Source organism: Chionomys nivalis, chromosome 4 (assembly GCF_950005125.1).
Source record: "Chionomys nivalis chromosome 4, mChiNiv1.1, whole genome shotgun sequence".
NCBI classification, from domain to species: Eukaryota; Metazoa; Chordata; class Mammalia; order Rodentia; family Cricetidae; genus Chionomys; species Chionomys nivalis.
This window is the reverse complement of record NC_080089.1, coordinates 81,956,220-81,971,513: the sequence shown is the minus strand read 5'-3', so window position 1 is coordinate 81,971,513 and position 15,294 is coordinate 81,956,220. Positions and strand designations below refer to the sequence as shown.

The following is a 15,294-nucleotide window of genomic DNA, read 5'->3' as shown; positions in this document are numbered from 1 at the left end:
TATAGACGAGTAAAGCAGAAAGCAAGGAGGCAAAACTCCGTGCGAAGGTGGCATCTGGGCTCAGGCCTAGAGGGAGCATAGGAAGGACGGTGGGTCAGGGAAGGAACTTCCACGTCACATCCTCCAGAAACCAGCTTTGATCTCTCAATGCTGTCATTAATGTGCCCTTCTTGTCGGCACGGTTTTACTTTCTTCATTGCCTTTAGCTGCAAATGGCTCAGAAGAGTAATGTAAACAGAAAGGAAACCACCCGTCTGGACAGGAGTTCCAACAACTGCGACAAGGGTGGCCTCAAACCCCCAGGCTGAAGGCTCTCAGCATTCACAGCACGATTCTTCATCTTCATGACAGTCACATCCCAGGGACTCATCCCCGTACAGTTCTGAGGCAAGCATCTCAGTGAGGTGAAAATGGGAGATTAAACATTTATAGACGGCAAAATAAAAACCATGGTTAGGAGAGTGAAAGCTGCAAAGAATACCCACGCTGGCTGCTGAGCAGGGGGTGGCAGCGAGAACCAAATCACACACCCCTCCCCCACGGCTCTCCACTAACCCTGGAAGGGTGCCTGCCACGTAATACCGTGTGCGGCCCAGCAGCTGACGAAGAAATCTCTCCTTGATTAGATAACTGGTCTTTCGCACAGACGGTGCTGACACACGCCAGAATTTTAAATTAATATGAAATTTCCCAGGAAAATATGTGTGGGATAGGTGAGCGTCTAATGGTGGCAATTTTAGCAGATTTCACTGTAAAGGTTTACAGGCAGGCTAGGTAAACTTGCTTGTCGTGCATTTGGCTTTGCGCTTTATAAAATGGAAATGCAGCCCAGTCTGGCAGCAATACTGTACTTGAGTATTGTACAGTTGCAGACATAGTGAGCTCTGCTGCAGTCAGTGCGGGCTCACCTCCTTCTACAGGAGAGAAAAGGGAGGCGAGGCATAGCACCCACACCCACTGCTGGACAGTTACACTTTCTGTTCCTCCAGAAAAACGGCATTATGTGGGAAGGAGGTCACAGCGGGTCCCAAGTCACTCCTGAACAAACTGGGAAATATCTTACAGTCTCTGATTGGTTAGTAACGCACCCAAAACTTAGGCACACATTTGATATTATAAATATCATCTAAAAGAGTGTTTAAAAAGTCCATCAATTTTTAAACATTAATAACCTTTAAACTGGTGGGCGGTGATGGCGCACACCTTTAATCCCAGTACTTGGGAGGTAGAGGCAGGCAGATCTCTGTGAGTTCAAGGCCACTCATCTAGCTAGTTCCAGGAGAGGCTCCAAAGCTACAGAGAAAACCTGTCTCAAACAAACAAACAAACAAATAATAATAATAATAACAATAATAATAATAATAACCTTTAAACTGTCTAAAGGGAAAGGCCAGTTTGTCTTTCATTTAAGAAGACCGCCACCTGCATCTCAGGTAGGCTGCCCTGTGTTGTTAAGACCTGACATGAATAAAGGATTTTACTCTTGAGTAATTAGCAGTATTTTGCACTCACTCCATAGCCCCACTGTCAACCAATACCTGACTGAGCAGCCACATCTGCAGCCAGACTTTCACGAATACGTCTTGACTATTTAATGCTATGTGTCTTACTCCTTGATGGTTAGTCCACAAACTGATTACTGTGATTTAAATCCTATACAAATATCTAAGTGCTAGTTTTTTAAAAAGAGAAAACTAAAAATGAATTCAGCAAAGTCACATGACACAAAATGATCACAAAAACGTCAGCTGCATTTGCACACAATGGCAGTCAGCTGCACCTGTACACGCTGGCAGTCAGCTGCACCTGCACACACTGGCAGTCAGATGCACCTGCACACACTGGCAGTCAGCTGCATTTGCACACGCTGGCAGTCAGCTGCATTTGTATGCAGGAGTCAGCTGCATTTGCACACACTGGCAGTCAGATGCACCTGCACACACTGGCAGTCAGCTGCATTTGCACACAATGGCAGTCAGCTACACCTGCACATGCTGGCAGTCAGCTGCATTTGCACACACTGGCAGTCAGCTGCATTTGCACATGCTGGCAGTCAGCTGCATCTGTACACACTGGCAGTCAGCTGCATTTGCACACACTGGCAGTCAGCTGCATTTGCACACGCTGGCAGTCAGCTGCATTTGCACACACTGGCAGTCAGCTGCATTTGCACATGCTGGCAGTCAGCTGCATCTGTACACACTGGCAGTCAGATGCACCTGCACACACTGGCAGTCAGATGCACTTGCACACACTGGCAGTCAGATGCACCTGCACACACTGGCAGTCAGCTGCATTTGCACACAATGGCAGTCAGCTGCACCTGCACACGCTTGCAGTCAGCTGCACCTGCACACACTGGCAGTCAGCTGCACCTGCACACATTGGCAGTCAGCTGCATTTGTACGCAGGAGAGCTTTATTTCTACACAGCAAAAATGGAAGGCTGGAAAAGAAGGCTGGGAACAGCCTCAGAAGAATACAGTGTTTCTAACACACCTAGCATGAAAGATGAAGACTTGGACATATAACATGTGATGAAAGCAACATAGTAACGTAAATCCTGTGTTCACAGACTGGAATACTTAATTTTGTTAAGACGTGACTACTACCCATTACAAACTGCCAATGGAGTAAAATCCCTACCAAAATCCCAAAAGTAGTTTTTTTTCCTCCCTAGAAATTGGGGGGGAGCCCCTAAAATCATAAGGAATGTTAAAAAAAAAAAAAAAGCCCAAACAGCCAACACATTAGAAAAAGATACTTCCTGAACAAACTATTTGCAAAGCTATGGTAATCAAAATAGTACGATATTGGTGGAAACAAAAAGCAACCTTGAATATATGCTCTAATGATAGACACATGGCTGCCACTCAGTAGGGAAAGGATGTCTCTTAAAGAACAGAAGGGAACAACTGGGTGTCCTTGTGCAACAAAAATACAATTAAACTGTTAGGGAATATTGCTTTTAGGTGTGTGACTTCTGTTTATGTTGCATTTGTTTAATTGTGAAGCTGTGATTCTTTGCCTGTGTAAAACACCTGATGGTCTAATAAAGAGCTGAATGGCCAATAGTGAGGCAGGAGCAAGGATAGGCGGGGCTGGCAGGCAGAGAGGACAAGTAGAAGGAGAAAGGAGGAAGAAGAGGAGCAAGAGAACAAGGGGAGGAGGACATCAGGGGCCAGCCACCCAGCTACGCAGCAAGTCAACAGAGAAGGAAGAAGTAAAGGTAGACAGAAATCCAATCTACAAAGACAGAAGCCCTCAGGCAAAAGGTGGCTGGGATAATTTAAGCTAAAAAAAGCTGGCAAGAAACAAGCCAACCTAAAGCCAGGCATTCATAAGTAAGAATAAACCTTTGTGTGTGATTTACTTGGGAGCTGGGTGGCAGGCCGCTCAAAAAGCCAAAAGAATAAAATGCCACACAACATTAGACCCCAACCTTCCAGTACAAACAAATAATAGCGCAGAACATTAAAGGCCTAAGTTAACCTATGACCCAAAACTTTATGACCACCTTTAAGAAAGCCCAGGGATGAGCGATACACATGTACAGATGACAGATTCAAAAAACAGCTGATTGGTACACTAAACAGGAAAACTTTCATTCGCCCAAGAGCACAATCAACAACGAGAAAAGGCAAACAAACAAAAAAAAAATAAAAAACAAAACAAAAAAAAAACCACCAGCAGATCAGGTACTCCTGAAGGATCATGATCCAGAACACAGAAAGACCTCCACCAAGTCAGCAGCAAAATCTGGTGATGACTGAAAGATAAAGGCACTGATTGAACAGACATCCCTCAAAAGAGAATCTGCAAATAGAGAACTTGGACAACAAATTCTTCATCAGTTATGCAAATTAAATCCACAGTGAATATTCACAATTTAAACACACACACTAACAATGAGACATATTGGTAAGAATATAAAAAAGCTGGAAATTCTTGGCACTGCTGGTGTAACAGGTATGGAAAGGGGTTCTCTGACTATTCCCTCAAACAAACAAACAAACAAATCCATCCAAAGGTACCACATAATCTAGCAACCCCACTTCCAGTTACAAACCAAAGCAGCCGCAGAATCTGAAAAGGATATGAGAGAGCCGTTGCTCACAGTAGCACTATCAAAACTGCACAGGAGGAGGCTGGGGGGGGGGTGGCTTAGAGGTTGGAAGCACCAACTGTTCCTCCAGAGGACTGGGGTTCAAGTCTCCGCACCCACATGGCAGCTAATAACTCCCTGTAACTCCAAGATCTGACACCCTCACACACACATGCATACAGGCAAAATACCAATGCACATAAAGTAAAAATAAATAACATTTTTTAAATGGCACAGGAGTAGAAGCAACCCAAAGACTACTGATGGATGAACGAGTAAACAAGATGTGGGACAGACACACAATGCTGTGCAGCCTTTAGACAAAACAGTACGACGCGGATTTAAAATTCCAATTCTGCCAGCTCATAACAATGTGAGTAAATTCAATAGTGAACTGCACACATTAATGTGGCCGACTTCACACACACACACAGAGTTTTTAACAAGAAATAAACACGTGATGATCTGAATCATCTGTGTACTAACGGGGAGGAAGGAGATAATGGAGGGGGAATGGTTTTCTTCCGTGGAGAGGCATGCTCATTTTTACTGCATTCCAAACAGGTCAGTTCAAAAGAGGAAAAGACTTAAAACCTCAAATGTGAGGTCTAAACCTTCCAGAATTCAAATCAGACATTAAAACATATCAGAAGAGGTCGAGAGCTTCAGGAGGACCAAGTCCCATTACCAGATTTCTCCCTGCAGTGAGATGCAGCTCAGTGAACCAGCAGGCTAGTTAACAGCTGCACCAGTTTGGAGTCTTGGTTGCCAATACTTGACAAGGATGCTGGCTGTTGGGAGGAATGTATGGAGGTGTAATACAAACTGAGGAAAAAAAACCATCATAGCTGGAGAAACAGTTTTAAACTAGGAGGAATTTTTGTTGCCTCAGAAGGCAAGAACATCTTAGGCCACACCACAAGGTCAGCTATAAAAGTCCCAGCTAAGCCAGGTCCAAATCCCTCCTGGACAAGTACTATTGTGATGAGCCTTCAACAGTTCCCATGTTTCTCCACCATTCCCCCAATTCGAGGGAGTGAGTGAGTGAGTGTCTTGGGAGCTGTTCAAGCAGTTGGGAATCCCCAGGAGACAGGCCATCCACATCCTGACAGAGAGGAGGCCCGTGCCCACACTGGTTACCAAGGAGCTTAGCGGGTACTTACCCTAGGCTTTATCCAGCTTAAAACTAAGTAGGACATTTCCAGGCGATCTTGGGTATAGCAGACTCTGCAGACTGTTGAGATCCTGTCACTTGTCATACAACATTGCGCACAAGTTAGCTAACCAGACGACACCCTCATAAACCACGACTGGGGTTTAAGGTGTACAAATGAAGGCAGAGAGATGAAGCCCACTGCCAGCTGCATCACTGATGCTCTGTGAAGGTCATATTATTTGACCTTGATAAGAGAAGCCATCGTCTTTACTGGTCCTGACCCCTAGCAATCACATAACAGGACACCAGGCAGCAGCTGCTGCCACTTCTTCCTGGGACCTTAGCTGCTGAGGCAGAGGAGCAGCCATTGATCTGACACAGTTCAATCAATATGAAAGCCAGCTCCCGCAGGGTCTACCTAAAGAAGTCCCATACACTCTGTGGAGCAAAGGCTTAGATGTCAGAAAGAGGTAAGAAGGATAAAGTTAGCCTTATTTACAGCATCACAGTCTTTATCTACCCGGTACAAACTCCCGTTCTAAACCCTATGCAGACTGCTGTGCCATGACCGTATTAACTGTCATCTGCCTCTTTTCCCTCCAAAGGTCAACAAAACAAGGAGCTCAAAACCACAAACAGAGGCTCATTTCTGACACGACTCGAAGCATCAATAGCAAAAGCCTACACACAGGCAGGCGACGAATGGGGAGATGGTGATGGATGTGAGGGCAGAGAGCAGTGATGGTCACGGTGCAACGGCAGCACCAGCAGAAGCCAAAACATTCAGGCCACACTCAGTGGATACACTGGCTACGGCGAGGGGCCTGGGCAGCGGAGATGGAAGACAGCAGTTTGGTTCCCAAGGTGCCTCCTCCTCTAAGGAGTCAGACGGTATAACGAACAGTCATGTCTTCCGGAAGCAAAAGCTTTACAACTGTCAATCACAGACCCCTGAAATGCAAGGCTCTCCGCCCAATCCAAGTACCAAGACAGAGAGAGAGGAAAAGGAAAAGGAGGAGAAAGAGAAAGAAGAAAAAGAGGGAGATGGGAAGTGAGAAGAAAAATAAGAAGGAGGGGGTGGGGAGCAGCAAGGGGGAGAAGAGCAGTGTAGACAAGGACAAGAGCTGCTGCAGAGGACAGCCAAGGTCAATGAACTACACTGAGTACACTCACTGAGTCATGGCCTTGCATTCATATCATAAAACATAACATTTAAAGGGGAGGGAAATAAGAAAAGAGGTGTATGTGAAAAAATACACCCTAAAAGGATTAAGATATAAATTAAAGAAATCTCCCCCAGAAAACAGAAAGTCAAAGACAATAGAAGGAAAAGATAAAAAATATTACAAAACCAATCTTAAAAGCCCAGTGCCCAAGTGAATGAACACTTGGGAAAACCAGAGCAAGGAGAAAGTTTTCAAAGGAAATACTAGAAGAGTATATAAGGCACGCTTAACAATTTCTTGAGCACTCAGCAATGAACTCCAGAAAATACTTCACTCACTGGTGATTCACCAAGCAACTTAGAATGAACATGTGTGCAACAAACCTTCAAATTCGGCAACAGCAGAAACTGACAAACACCCACGGAATCCCAGTAACGGCATTTGACACCTGAGTTACATTCCCCAGAAATCAGATGATAATGACGCAACAGTCCTAGAATTCTATGCCTAGAAATGACTCCACAAAAAAACAAACAAACAAAACAAAGGCCTTTTTATAGCAGCAACATCCCAGGGAAAGACAGCCACTGGCTATTGTGCTGGGCATTCTGACATACTATTTTACTGGTCTGGTGCAAAAATCCCTGCAGTTTTTGCATTGCTGCAATTTGTCATTTGATATTGGAATACATTCTTAAATAAATATGGTTATGTTATACGTAACTTTAATGCCCGTGTATCTCTTCCTCCTTTCTGCTAATGATTTATTACCAGACATCTATTTTTCATGTATTATATAGACGAAAAGCAAATTCAGGCGATTTCTTGAGTTCAAAATGGATAGTTAAAAAGTAGAGACAACCCCAACCCAACAAACACATTTGTCCAGGAACTGCTAATGAACAGGCAGTTGGGTGATGTTTCAATCAGCTGTGCAAAGGGGGCCAGAGCTCCAAGATGAGGAGCACAGTGGTAATCACGGGGGTTGACAATGACCAGTTGAGAGTGATGGCTAAAGCCAATCCTCTTAGGGTCACACAGGTCAGTATGGACCATTTTGGCACTGAAGCAAACAGGAAAGGTAAAAAGCTTGCCAAGTGGGGGCCTTGTCAAGTGACCAAAACAAGAAAAAGAAAAACGAACCATTCTGATCCATTGTGGAATAAGAACGAAGCATTTCTCAGCCGGATTGTGACGTGTGATGAAAAGTGGGCTGCTCATGACAACTGCGACGGCCAGCTTAGCATCTGCACTGAAAAGCTCTAAAGCATGTTCCCATGGCCATGCTGACAGCAGAAGAGAAAGGCCACGACCACTGTTCCGTGGTCTCTGCCCATCTGATGCACTACCGTGGAATATGGTGGGACCTTCACACCTGAAAGGTAGCTCTGCAATCGGATGAGATGTTCACGGAGCTGCAAGCCTTCCCCGCACTGCCCCCACCTAGGAAGGACCCAACTCCCCACAGCGATGCCCTGCCACCTGTCACACGGCAGTGCTGCAGAGCTGAAGGGGCTGTGAAGATTTGCCTCATCCGTGACACTAACTTTGCCCCCCCTCCCCAGGCAAGCATCACTTCATGGATCCTGACAACTTATCACAGAGAAACACTTCAGGGGTAGCAGGATAAGGAAAAATTTCCGAAAACTTGATGAATCCCAAGGCACAGATTTTTACACTACAGGAGGAGGCAACCATTTCTTATTTGCAAAAATGAATCAATTAAGTGGCTTTTATTTTGATTAATAAAGATGAACTTGAGTCTACTCACACTGATTTAAAATTCACATCCTAATCTGAAATCCCTTTTGGGCTAACCCAATCCTTGCAGCTTTATTCTGGGCTGCAGTTGACAAGGATTTCAACTAGTCCCTCAGCTTAGTCAGGAAGCCAAACGGAGCCTTGGTGCCGGCCATCACGCTGTACGCACCCTTCGTTTCTACGCGTTTCTCCACTAAAGTACAAACTCATGATGCTATAGCAGAATCTCCCAGTCTTTATCTTCATGTGATAACTTATTTAAGAAGATCTTTGGAAGCGGACAAGTAGAGCTGGTGTGTAGCTCTGTGGTAGCGAGTCTGCAGATGAGGGGGTGACTCCTGGGGCAGAGCCTGGAAAGCTGAGAACAGGAACACACCTGCAATCCTGGCACCAGGGTGGACGCGATCAGGAGTCAGTACGTAATGAGTTTAAGGACTAAGACACTGAGGCTTAAGGAAATAAGAAACCTTCCATAGGTGCCATGGACAACACCGGGCAGACAAGGGTCATGGGTGCAGGACTCAGCTCACCACACTACTGAGATGGCTGTGCACGGGTGGCTGATTTCCCACTCTCTTCCGTAACTCTACAGCCACCAAGCATACAGTTACTCCTTTCTCCACCCTAATGACAACCCAGCCGCTTAAGGGCACCTGCAACACCCCGGCACTGTAGCTTCTTAAAAAAATTGCACTCCTGAAATAAACACCCGTGGGCGGAGTTGAAAACCGTGGAATAAAGCAAACCCCAGTTTACCCAGTAGGAAGAGGTTTCTTCGATTTTTGTCTTAGCCTAAGAAATAAGCTAAGTGGGTAACTAGACAAAACTCACTTTGCTTTCTCATATACTACCCAGCAGGAAGGCACCAAAACAGACCTTAGATATTCACAGTAATCCCTCTGTTGATAATCTTTTTTGAATATGAACTCTGTTTTCTAATCAGCTACCCATGGGGAATAATGATTCAAGAATAATTACCTCTTCAATCTGGGCCAAAAATGTTTTAATGAAGAGACAGGCTTGAAAAGCCAGATCACAGTAAACACACACTCTCTACTTTCCTCCCATAGCAAAAAAAGGGACAGGGTGGATGACTGCCAGCCACCCTTGAACCCTGTTACCCGCCACACAACGCTCCAGCAACCCCATCCCCCCCACAAGTCTGTGCTGCTGAATTCCAAACTGCACTGAGTTTCCCCCTCTGCTAGGCCCAGGACTCTGAGCGGGTGCTACCCAAAGTTACCGCCTTTACTGTAAAGGATCCGACACACTCCGGGTGTCATACTACGGTAACCAAGGGACACAGTGTGGGAACAATCCAGCCACTTACTCCACAGTATCGGTCGCCGTTAAATATCTGAGGTGGCAGGGGGTTGCCCTGCGCAGGCTTCTTCTCAGGGGGAATGTTTTTGTACATCCACTGCCTCTGTTCTTCCGACATGGTGATGTCCACCTCCTCAAACTCTATCTTGTTGGCTTCCAGAAATCTAACCACATCCTGCTGCTTCTTCTTGATCTAGAGAGGATATAAACAAAGAGAAACGCTTACCTGATGCGGTAAGTATGCATTTGCAGACCAAACTATCCTAGACTTCCCACAGTCAGAGGGCATGTGCACAGCTGCCCTCGCTGCGTCTCTAGACCAGGACTGAGCCAGCAGTGGTTCCTCCACCCAGACATCCCAGACGGCTGACACTCATAGTTATGACTGAAGGATAGAGAATGAGTGGCAGGTGAGATAAGACACCCACTTAAGCTCTCAGCAGGCCATGGCCACTCCTCATCCCCCACCCTGCTAGAAGCGGACATTTACATCCAGCCAAGTTCCCTCTGCTCAGGACCATTAGTAAGCCATGTATTTCCCATGTGAGATGGACACTTTGGTGACCACCGAGAGCAACATCTTCATTTCTCTTGATATTTCACAGCTATAATCTCGACTGGGAAATAATCTCCCATCGGTTTGGTTTGCAAGAGGAAACGCTGTTCCTCACTTCTAGGTGAGACTAAACCATAAGCATCTCTCAGTCTTAACCCTTTTGATTCCTCACGGTTCCCTCTCCAGTCACTAGGGGTCAGGTGTGCTCCTCAGCAGCCTCAGGGGCACCAGCCTGTCTTCAAAGGTTAGGGACCCTCTCGACAAAAATGGTACGGATCCACTAATTTACACGGAATGCCAGTGTTCAGTGCCTTCAACACAGCACATTAAACATAAAATGTGCCTGCCGGTTGCCTTTTCTAAGTGACTGGAGAAGGTGCATCTCTTAAAATGTAAGGAATGACCAGCCCAAAGCTGTGTGAAGAATGAACCCTCACACAGATTTCCACCCCCTCCGTCCCCCAAACACCCCTTGGAAAGCATGTGACCCCGAGGCTGGAAATCTGTAACAGGCTGTATGCAAACAGCTCGCTACTGGTCCACAAGTGTGAACAGGATGAGGGTGCACAGACACAGAAAATCCTGGCAAACAGCACATCACTAAGCTGGGGTGCGTGGAGTAGGAAACTGCTGTGTGGTGTTATAAACCCAAAAGACAACGGCTTCCCAGTTTCTTCCCAGAAACCGTCTTGTGTTTCTGAGAAGGGAGACTGTCTTCCCTCACATCGGATACATCATCCCGGAAAACTGATTGCACTGGTTTGCAAATTCAACTGCAGGGGAGACTACTCATTCTGCTTGAAAACAAGATGATTGTATTGCTCTGTCTCCCAGTTAAGAGCAGTTCCCCAGCGTGCGGTCAAGGTCTAACAGCTGATGTATGTTGTACTGAAACACCCAGAGCCATCCTCCTGCCTCATATCCTTCTTGTGGGACCCACTCTCTGCCCTGAGGGACCACACACACTTCTGGGCAGGCACATCCATGATCCAGTTTCTTGACTATAAAAAGGCCATGTTTTGAGATATAAAACAGTGTCCTATAGTCCTTCTAACCCAGGCAACACATACCAAAATCAAGAGGAGGGGAATAGAGTTCAACGTCTTAAAACTGACCTGCCCTCATATGGGGTCCTATAACTGATTGTTGGGGCTGGGGAGCAGGGGTGGCAGAAAACAGTAACAGTTTTTGAACTCACAAGAGGCCAAATATTAATTCAAAACCTAACACATAATAAACCTGAGATGTCCCTGGCCGGACTGACCCATGAGGTCAATGACTTCAGCGTAGCCTGGGGTCTGAACACAGCACTCTCTGGGAAGGTCATCACAGCACTCAACGCCCAGTGTGTCAAGCTGACAAAACTAACTGGCACAGAGACATCTGTACTTTAAAGAGGCCCAGCCAAGTCTGCATTTCCAAGAGACAGCTTTTGTACTGTGCAGCTTAAGACCTAAGATGGAGCAGAAGCAGAGGCAGCCTGCTATGAACCGTTAGCACTGTTCTGGAAAGAACCACAAGACTGATGAGAGGTTTCAAAAAGTGTAGACCAGACTCATTTTTTAAAAAACAACAAAAGCAATGAAGAAAACTGGGGATATATTTGTTATACTGAAAAGAAAAACTCTTGAAGGTCATATAAGAAACTAACAGGAAGTGCAGGGACACTGAGGACCAAGTGAGGAGCCAGGGCTTTACTCTAAAATCTTTTGAACATTACAAATGTGTGACTATTCAAAAAGTTAAGGAGAGAAATATGTTTCAAGAGACAGTAAGAGGGCCAGACAGAGAACTGCCTGAGGGGGCAGGAAAGTTTCCCTAACTAAAAGGAAGGCAGCACAGAGCATTTTGTCATGGACCTCCAGATCACCTTCACTAACATGAAAGAAGAATCGGTTGAGAGAGACCACAGACGCTTAGCCAACACTCCAGCGAGTTAGCCAAATACAGGGTAGGAGAAACCTAAGCACAGGACCAAGTATCCCAGAGGATGACACCGGCTGCCGGAAGGAAGATGAGTAACTGCACACCGGCTGTTTGTAAGCTGCAGGAGTGTAGTCTGGAACTGTGGCGCCCAGGCTTGCATGGGAGGAGGCAGGGACATGGTGAACACCCAGCCTGATGGGTGAGCCCCAGGAGACAGCAGGATGTGCTGGACAGGACACCAGAATTCAAATATAAACAGTACTTGAGATCACTTCCTCTGCGTGAAGCATTTTGTTCTCTCCAAGTTTCAAATTTTCTGAGATGAAACAACCTTATACACAGTATTTCATTGCTGGGCAAATGGGAAAGGGGTAAATTGTAGGGGCACAGTCGGTGACTCCATCTGTGTCAGTTCATCCACAGGTGTGGGGCGCATGCTGCTCACACTGTATTTACCCAGACACTTGGAAGCCATTGCAGACAAGAGCTGTTTACCCATAACCAATCCCACTGAGAGTGCCCTTGCTCAGCTACAGAAACCAGTTTTCCCCAGAGTCTCTGGAACAGGAAGTGATCTCCAGCACAGTTCTAGAGACAGAACTGGTGAGATACAGGGAGAGGGCCTCATGAATTAGAAACAAATCCCGGCTACCAACCCAGCACGCAGGGGCCGAGAAAGAAGGAGTGAGCATTTTCCTTGCAGAACTGCTGGCATGGTTAGCTGGAGAGAGAGAAAACAAACACCATCTGCTAAGGATGACAAAGGAGGCAGGAGTCTTGGTCCCTGATGATACCTTACAGCTGCCTCCCAACCTTTCCTTTGTCCTGAACTTTCCTTACTCAACAAATAAGCCCCTAATAAGGTAAGCCACTCATCAGCATTTGAGTGACAGAGGGAAGAAGACTGTAGCAAATTTGAGGCTATTCTTGTCTATGCAGAGAATTCTAGGCTGGCCAGGAATACATAATGAGATTCTGCCTTTAAAAAAAAAAAAAATCAAAACATCAAATAAATTTAAATTTCTGGTTCACTTTCCCAGGGAGCCCTTCTCACTCAGTGGAGTTTTTAACCAGCCATTCTAGAACATTCTACTCCCTTTCAAGTCCTTCTTTTTGTTTTCTACATCCGGGACTTGTTTCTGTCTGCCCATTTATTCCCCTGCACACACACATGGAATATATACTCCCTAAAGACAGGCGGCTTTGCCTGTTCTGTCCACAGCGTGTCACACAGTGCATATTTGTTACTGAACACACAGTTTTCACAGGCAGCTGGAAGCAAACACCTCACAGCAGCAATGCCAGGTCCTCGGGGGCAGCAGCCCTCTCTAACCACATTACGGGCGTCTCATAGCCCGCATGTACTGACCTTTAATCCGCTGTTTGTTCTCGTCTCTCTTCACAGGGCAGACTCTGAGCATGGGGACTGCTCACAGAGGTGGTCCTCAGTGAGAATGTGAGAGAACACATTGCTTCTAACTGACAGTTACTGAAGTCAGTCTTAACTACGTATCATTCCTATTTAAATTCTATTAGTATTTTTAAACACAAGAACATAGCTTAGTGTGTTGTTGTTTTACTAATTGCTGGATTTGCGCATTGACACTAACTGAAAATCAAGCAAATGTTTCTCGTATCTGCTTACTGGTATCCTTGACTAGATAATCTTCAACCACTTCCCCAAATGCTTCTAGACTCCGAAGCAGACTCTTCAGATGACTGACAGCGACGACCTTCCTTAGCCACTGTGTGGCTAACCTTTCCCTTTCAGTTACTCACTCCCGGATCTGTTGAGGACCCCACCACCTGCACCTCACTGTTAACGACACACTCGCAGGCACCTCCACAGTGCACTGTCTGGACCTATGTCTCAGGCTTTGCTGATGGGGGCATGGTCACTCAATGACCCGTAGAAATTAAGTGAAGATGCCTGTGGCTTTCACAGGTCCCAGCAACCTCTAGGGGGTGGATCGGAAGACAGGCTAAATAAATCACACTGCAGTTGACTCAGGCTTAGACCCTAGTCTGTGGCAGTGGCCTCCAAATAAACTTTCCTGCCTCTACACTCTGGGAGAATTAGTTCTTTCCCAGGAGGGGGCCAGTTAATTTATTTGGCTAAACAGCCCTGTCGCAGTCAGTTCAGGCTTCCAGACAGGCCACCTCTTGCTTAAATTCCAAGTGTGCACAGCTGATGTGGCACATGGGGCCTTTGGACTCACTTGTAAACGAGGAGGCATAATCAATTTGAGTAGATGTGGCTTTTGTTGTTTAAATTAAGATTTAGTATGTACAATTGTGGGCAAGCGAGTTTAATTACAGACAAACTGAGCACACACAGAGGACAGGGAGGAAACCTGGGGGTGGCAGGGCAGGCACAGACCGGCCTGCCTGGAATCAGAGTCCTGTGGGTGGGAGTCTTAGGAAAGTTACTTAGCTTCTCTCCCAGCCTCAGTTGTCTCAGGGGTGAGCTGAGCCCAGGACCTTTGCTATGGGTTCCAGGGGCACAGAAGAGGGTAATAACAGATAAGACTCTGCTGGGCTGTCTCTTTCAGTCAAGCTGTCAAGCCTGCTGGCTTTTCTTTCTTTGCCCTAGATGTGACCTTGTACAAACACCATCAAGTGACTTCTGGAGGCCTTCAAAGGCTGCAGGTATTAGATGAACCGGATCTTTATTTCACCTACGTCCACAGTTCAAACACATGGCTTCCTTGACCCTACACTGGATGGATGCCCGACTGATGAAGGCCAACCTGAATCTCATGTTGGAATAAGGACAGCAGGCCACAGTTGGGAGTACACCCAATGGCGTGTGTTTGTAACAGTGCACAGCCAGGAGAAAAAGAAGCACAGCACAGAAACTAAAACAGAATCTGACAAAAGAATATACAGTCTCAACTCTGTGCTACAGCAGGCAGATGGTCAAATAAAACCTGATACAAATTTCACCCTTTAGTCCATACAGAGAGCTAGAAATTCACTTTTCTGTTTTCTAATCAAAACATTATTATATAGTCATAAAAACAACTTACTCCACAGCTATAGTTCACAAATAAATGAATAAAAGAACCGTAAGCTATTTTTCATTTCAACTATTTCAATATCAAAAGTGTTTTTATCAATTTGGGAGAGTAATGAAAAAAACTTGTTATATGCTAAAGTTAAAAAAAAAAGTTCATAAATACTCCCCTAACACAAATTTTCCTCCCACCTGAGGTGGAGTCTATCTTTTTTCCCCTTTAATCTCCTTTGGTCATGCGACTTTCTTTGGCCAATGAGGCATTGGCAAGCCTGCTATCTGCAAT

At 45.7% G+C, this 15,294-nt stretch overlaps 1 protein-coding gene across 2 annotated transcripts in view; it reads right to left on the bottom strand.

Annotated features, from left to right (window-relative positions):
* The window catches only part of Sh3bgrl2 (SH3 domain binding glutamate rich protein like 2), a 55,200-nt gene that overhangs the window by 15,858 nt on the left and 24,048 nt on the right, over positions 1–15,294 (bottom strand). For both annotated transcript variants that reach the window (XM_057768467.1, XM_057768468.1), the window contains one exon: positions 9,518–9,703. In XM_057768467.1, the coding sequence (XP_057624450.1) occupies positions 9,518–9,703 (186 nt within the window). The remainder of the gene's footprint in view (positions 1–9,517; positions 9,704–15,294) is intronic.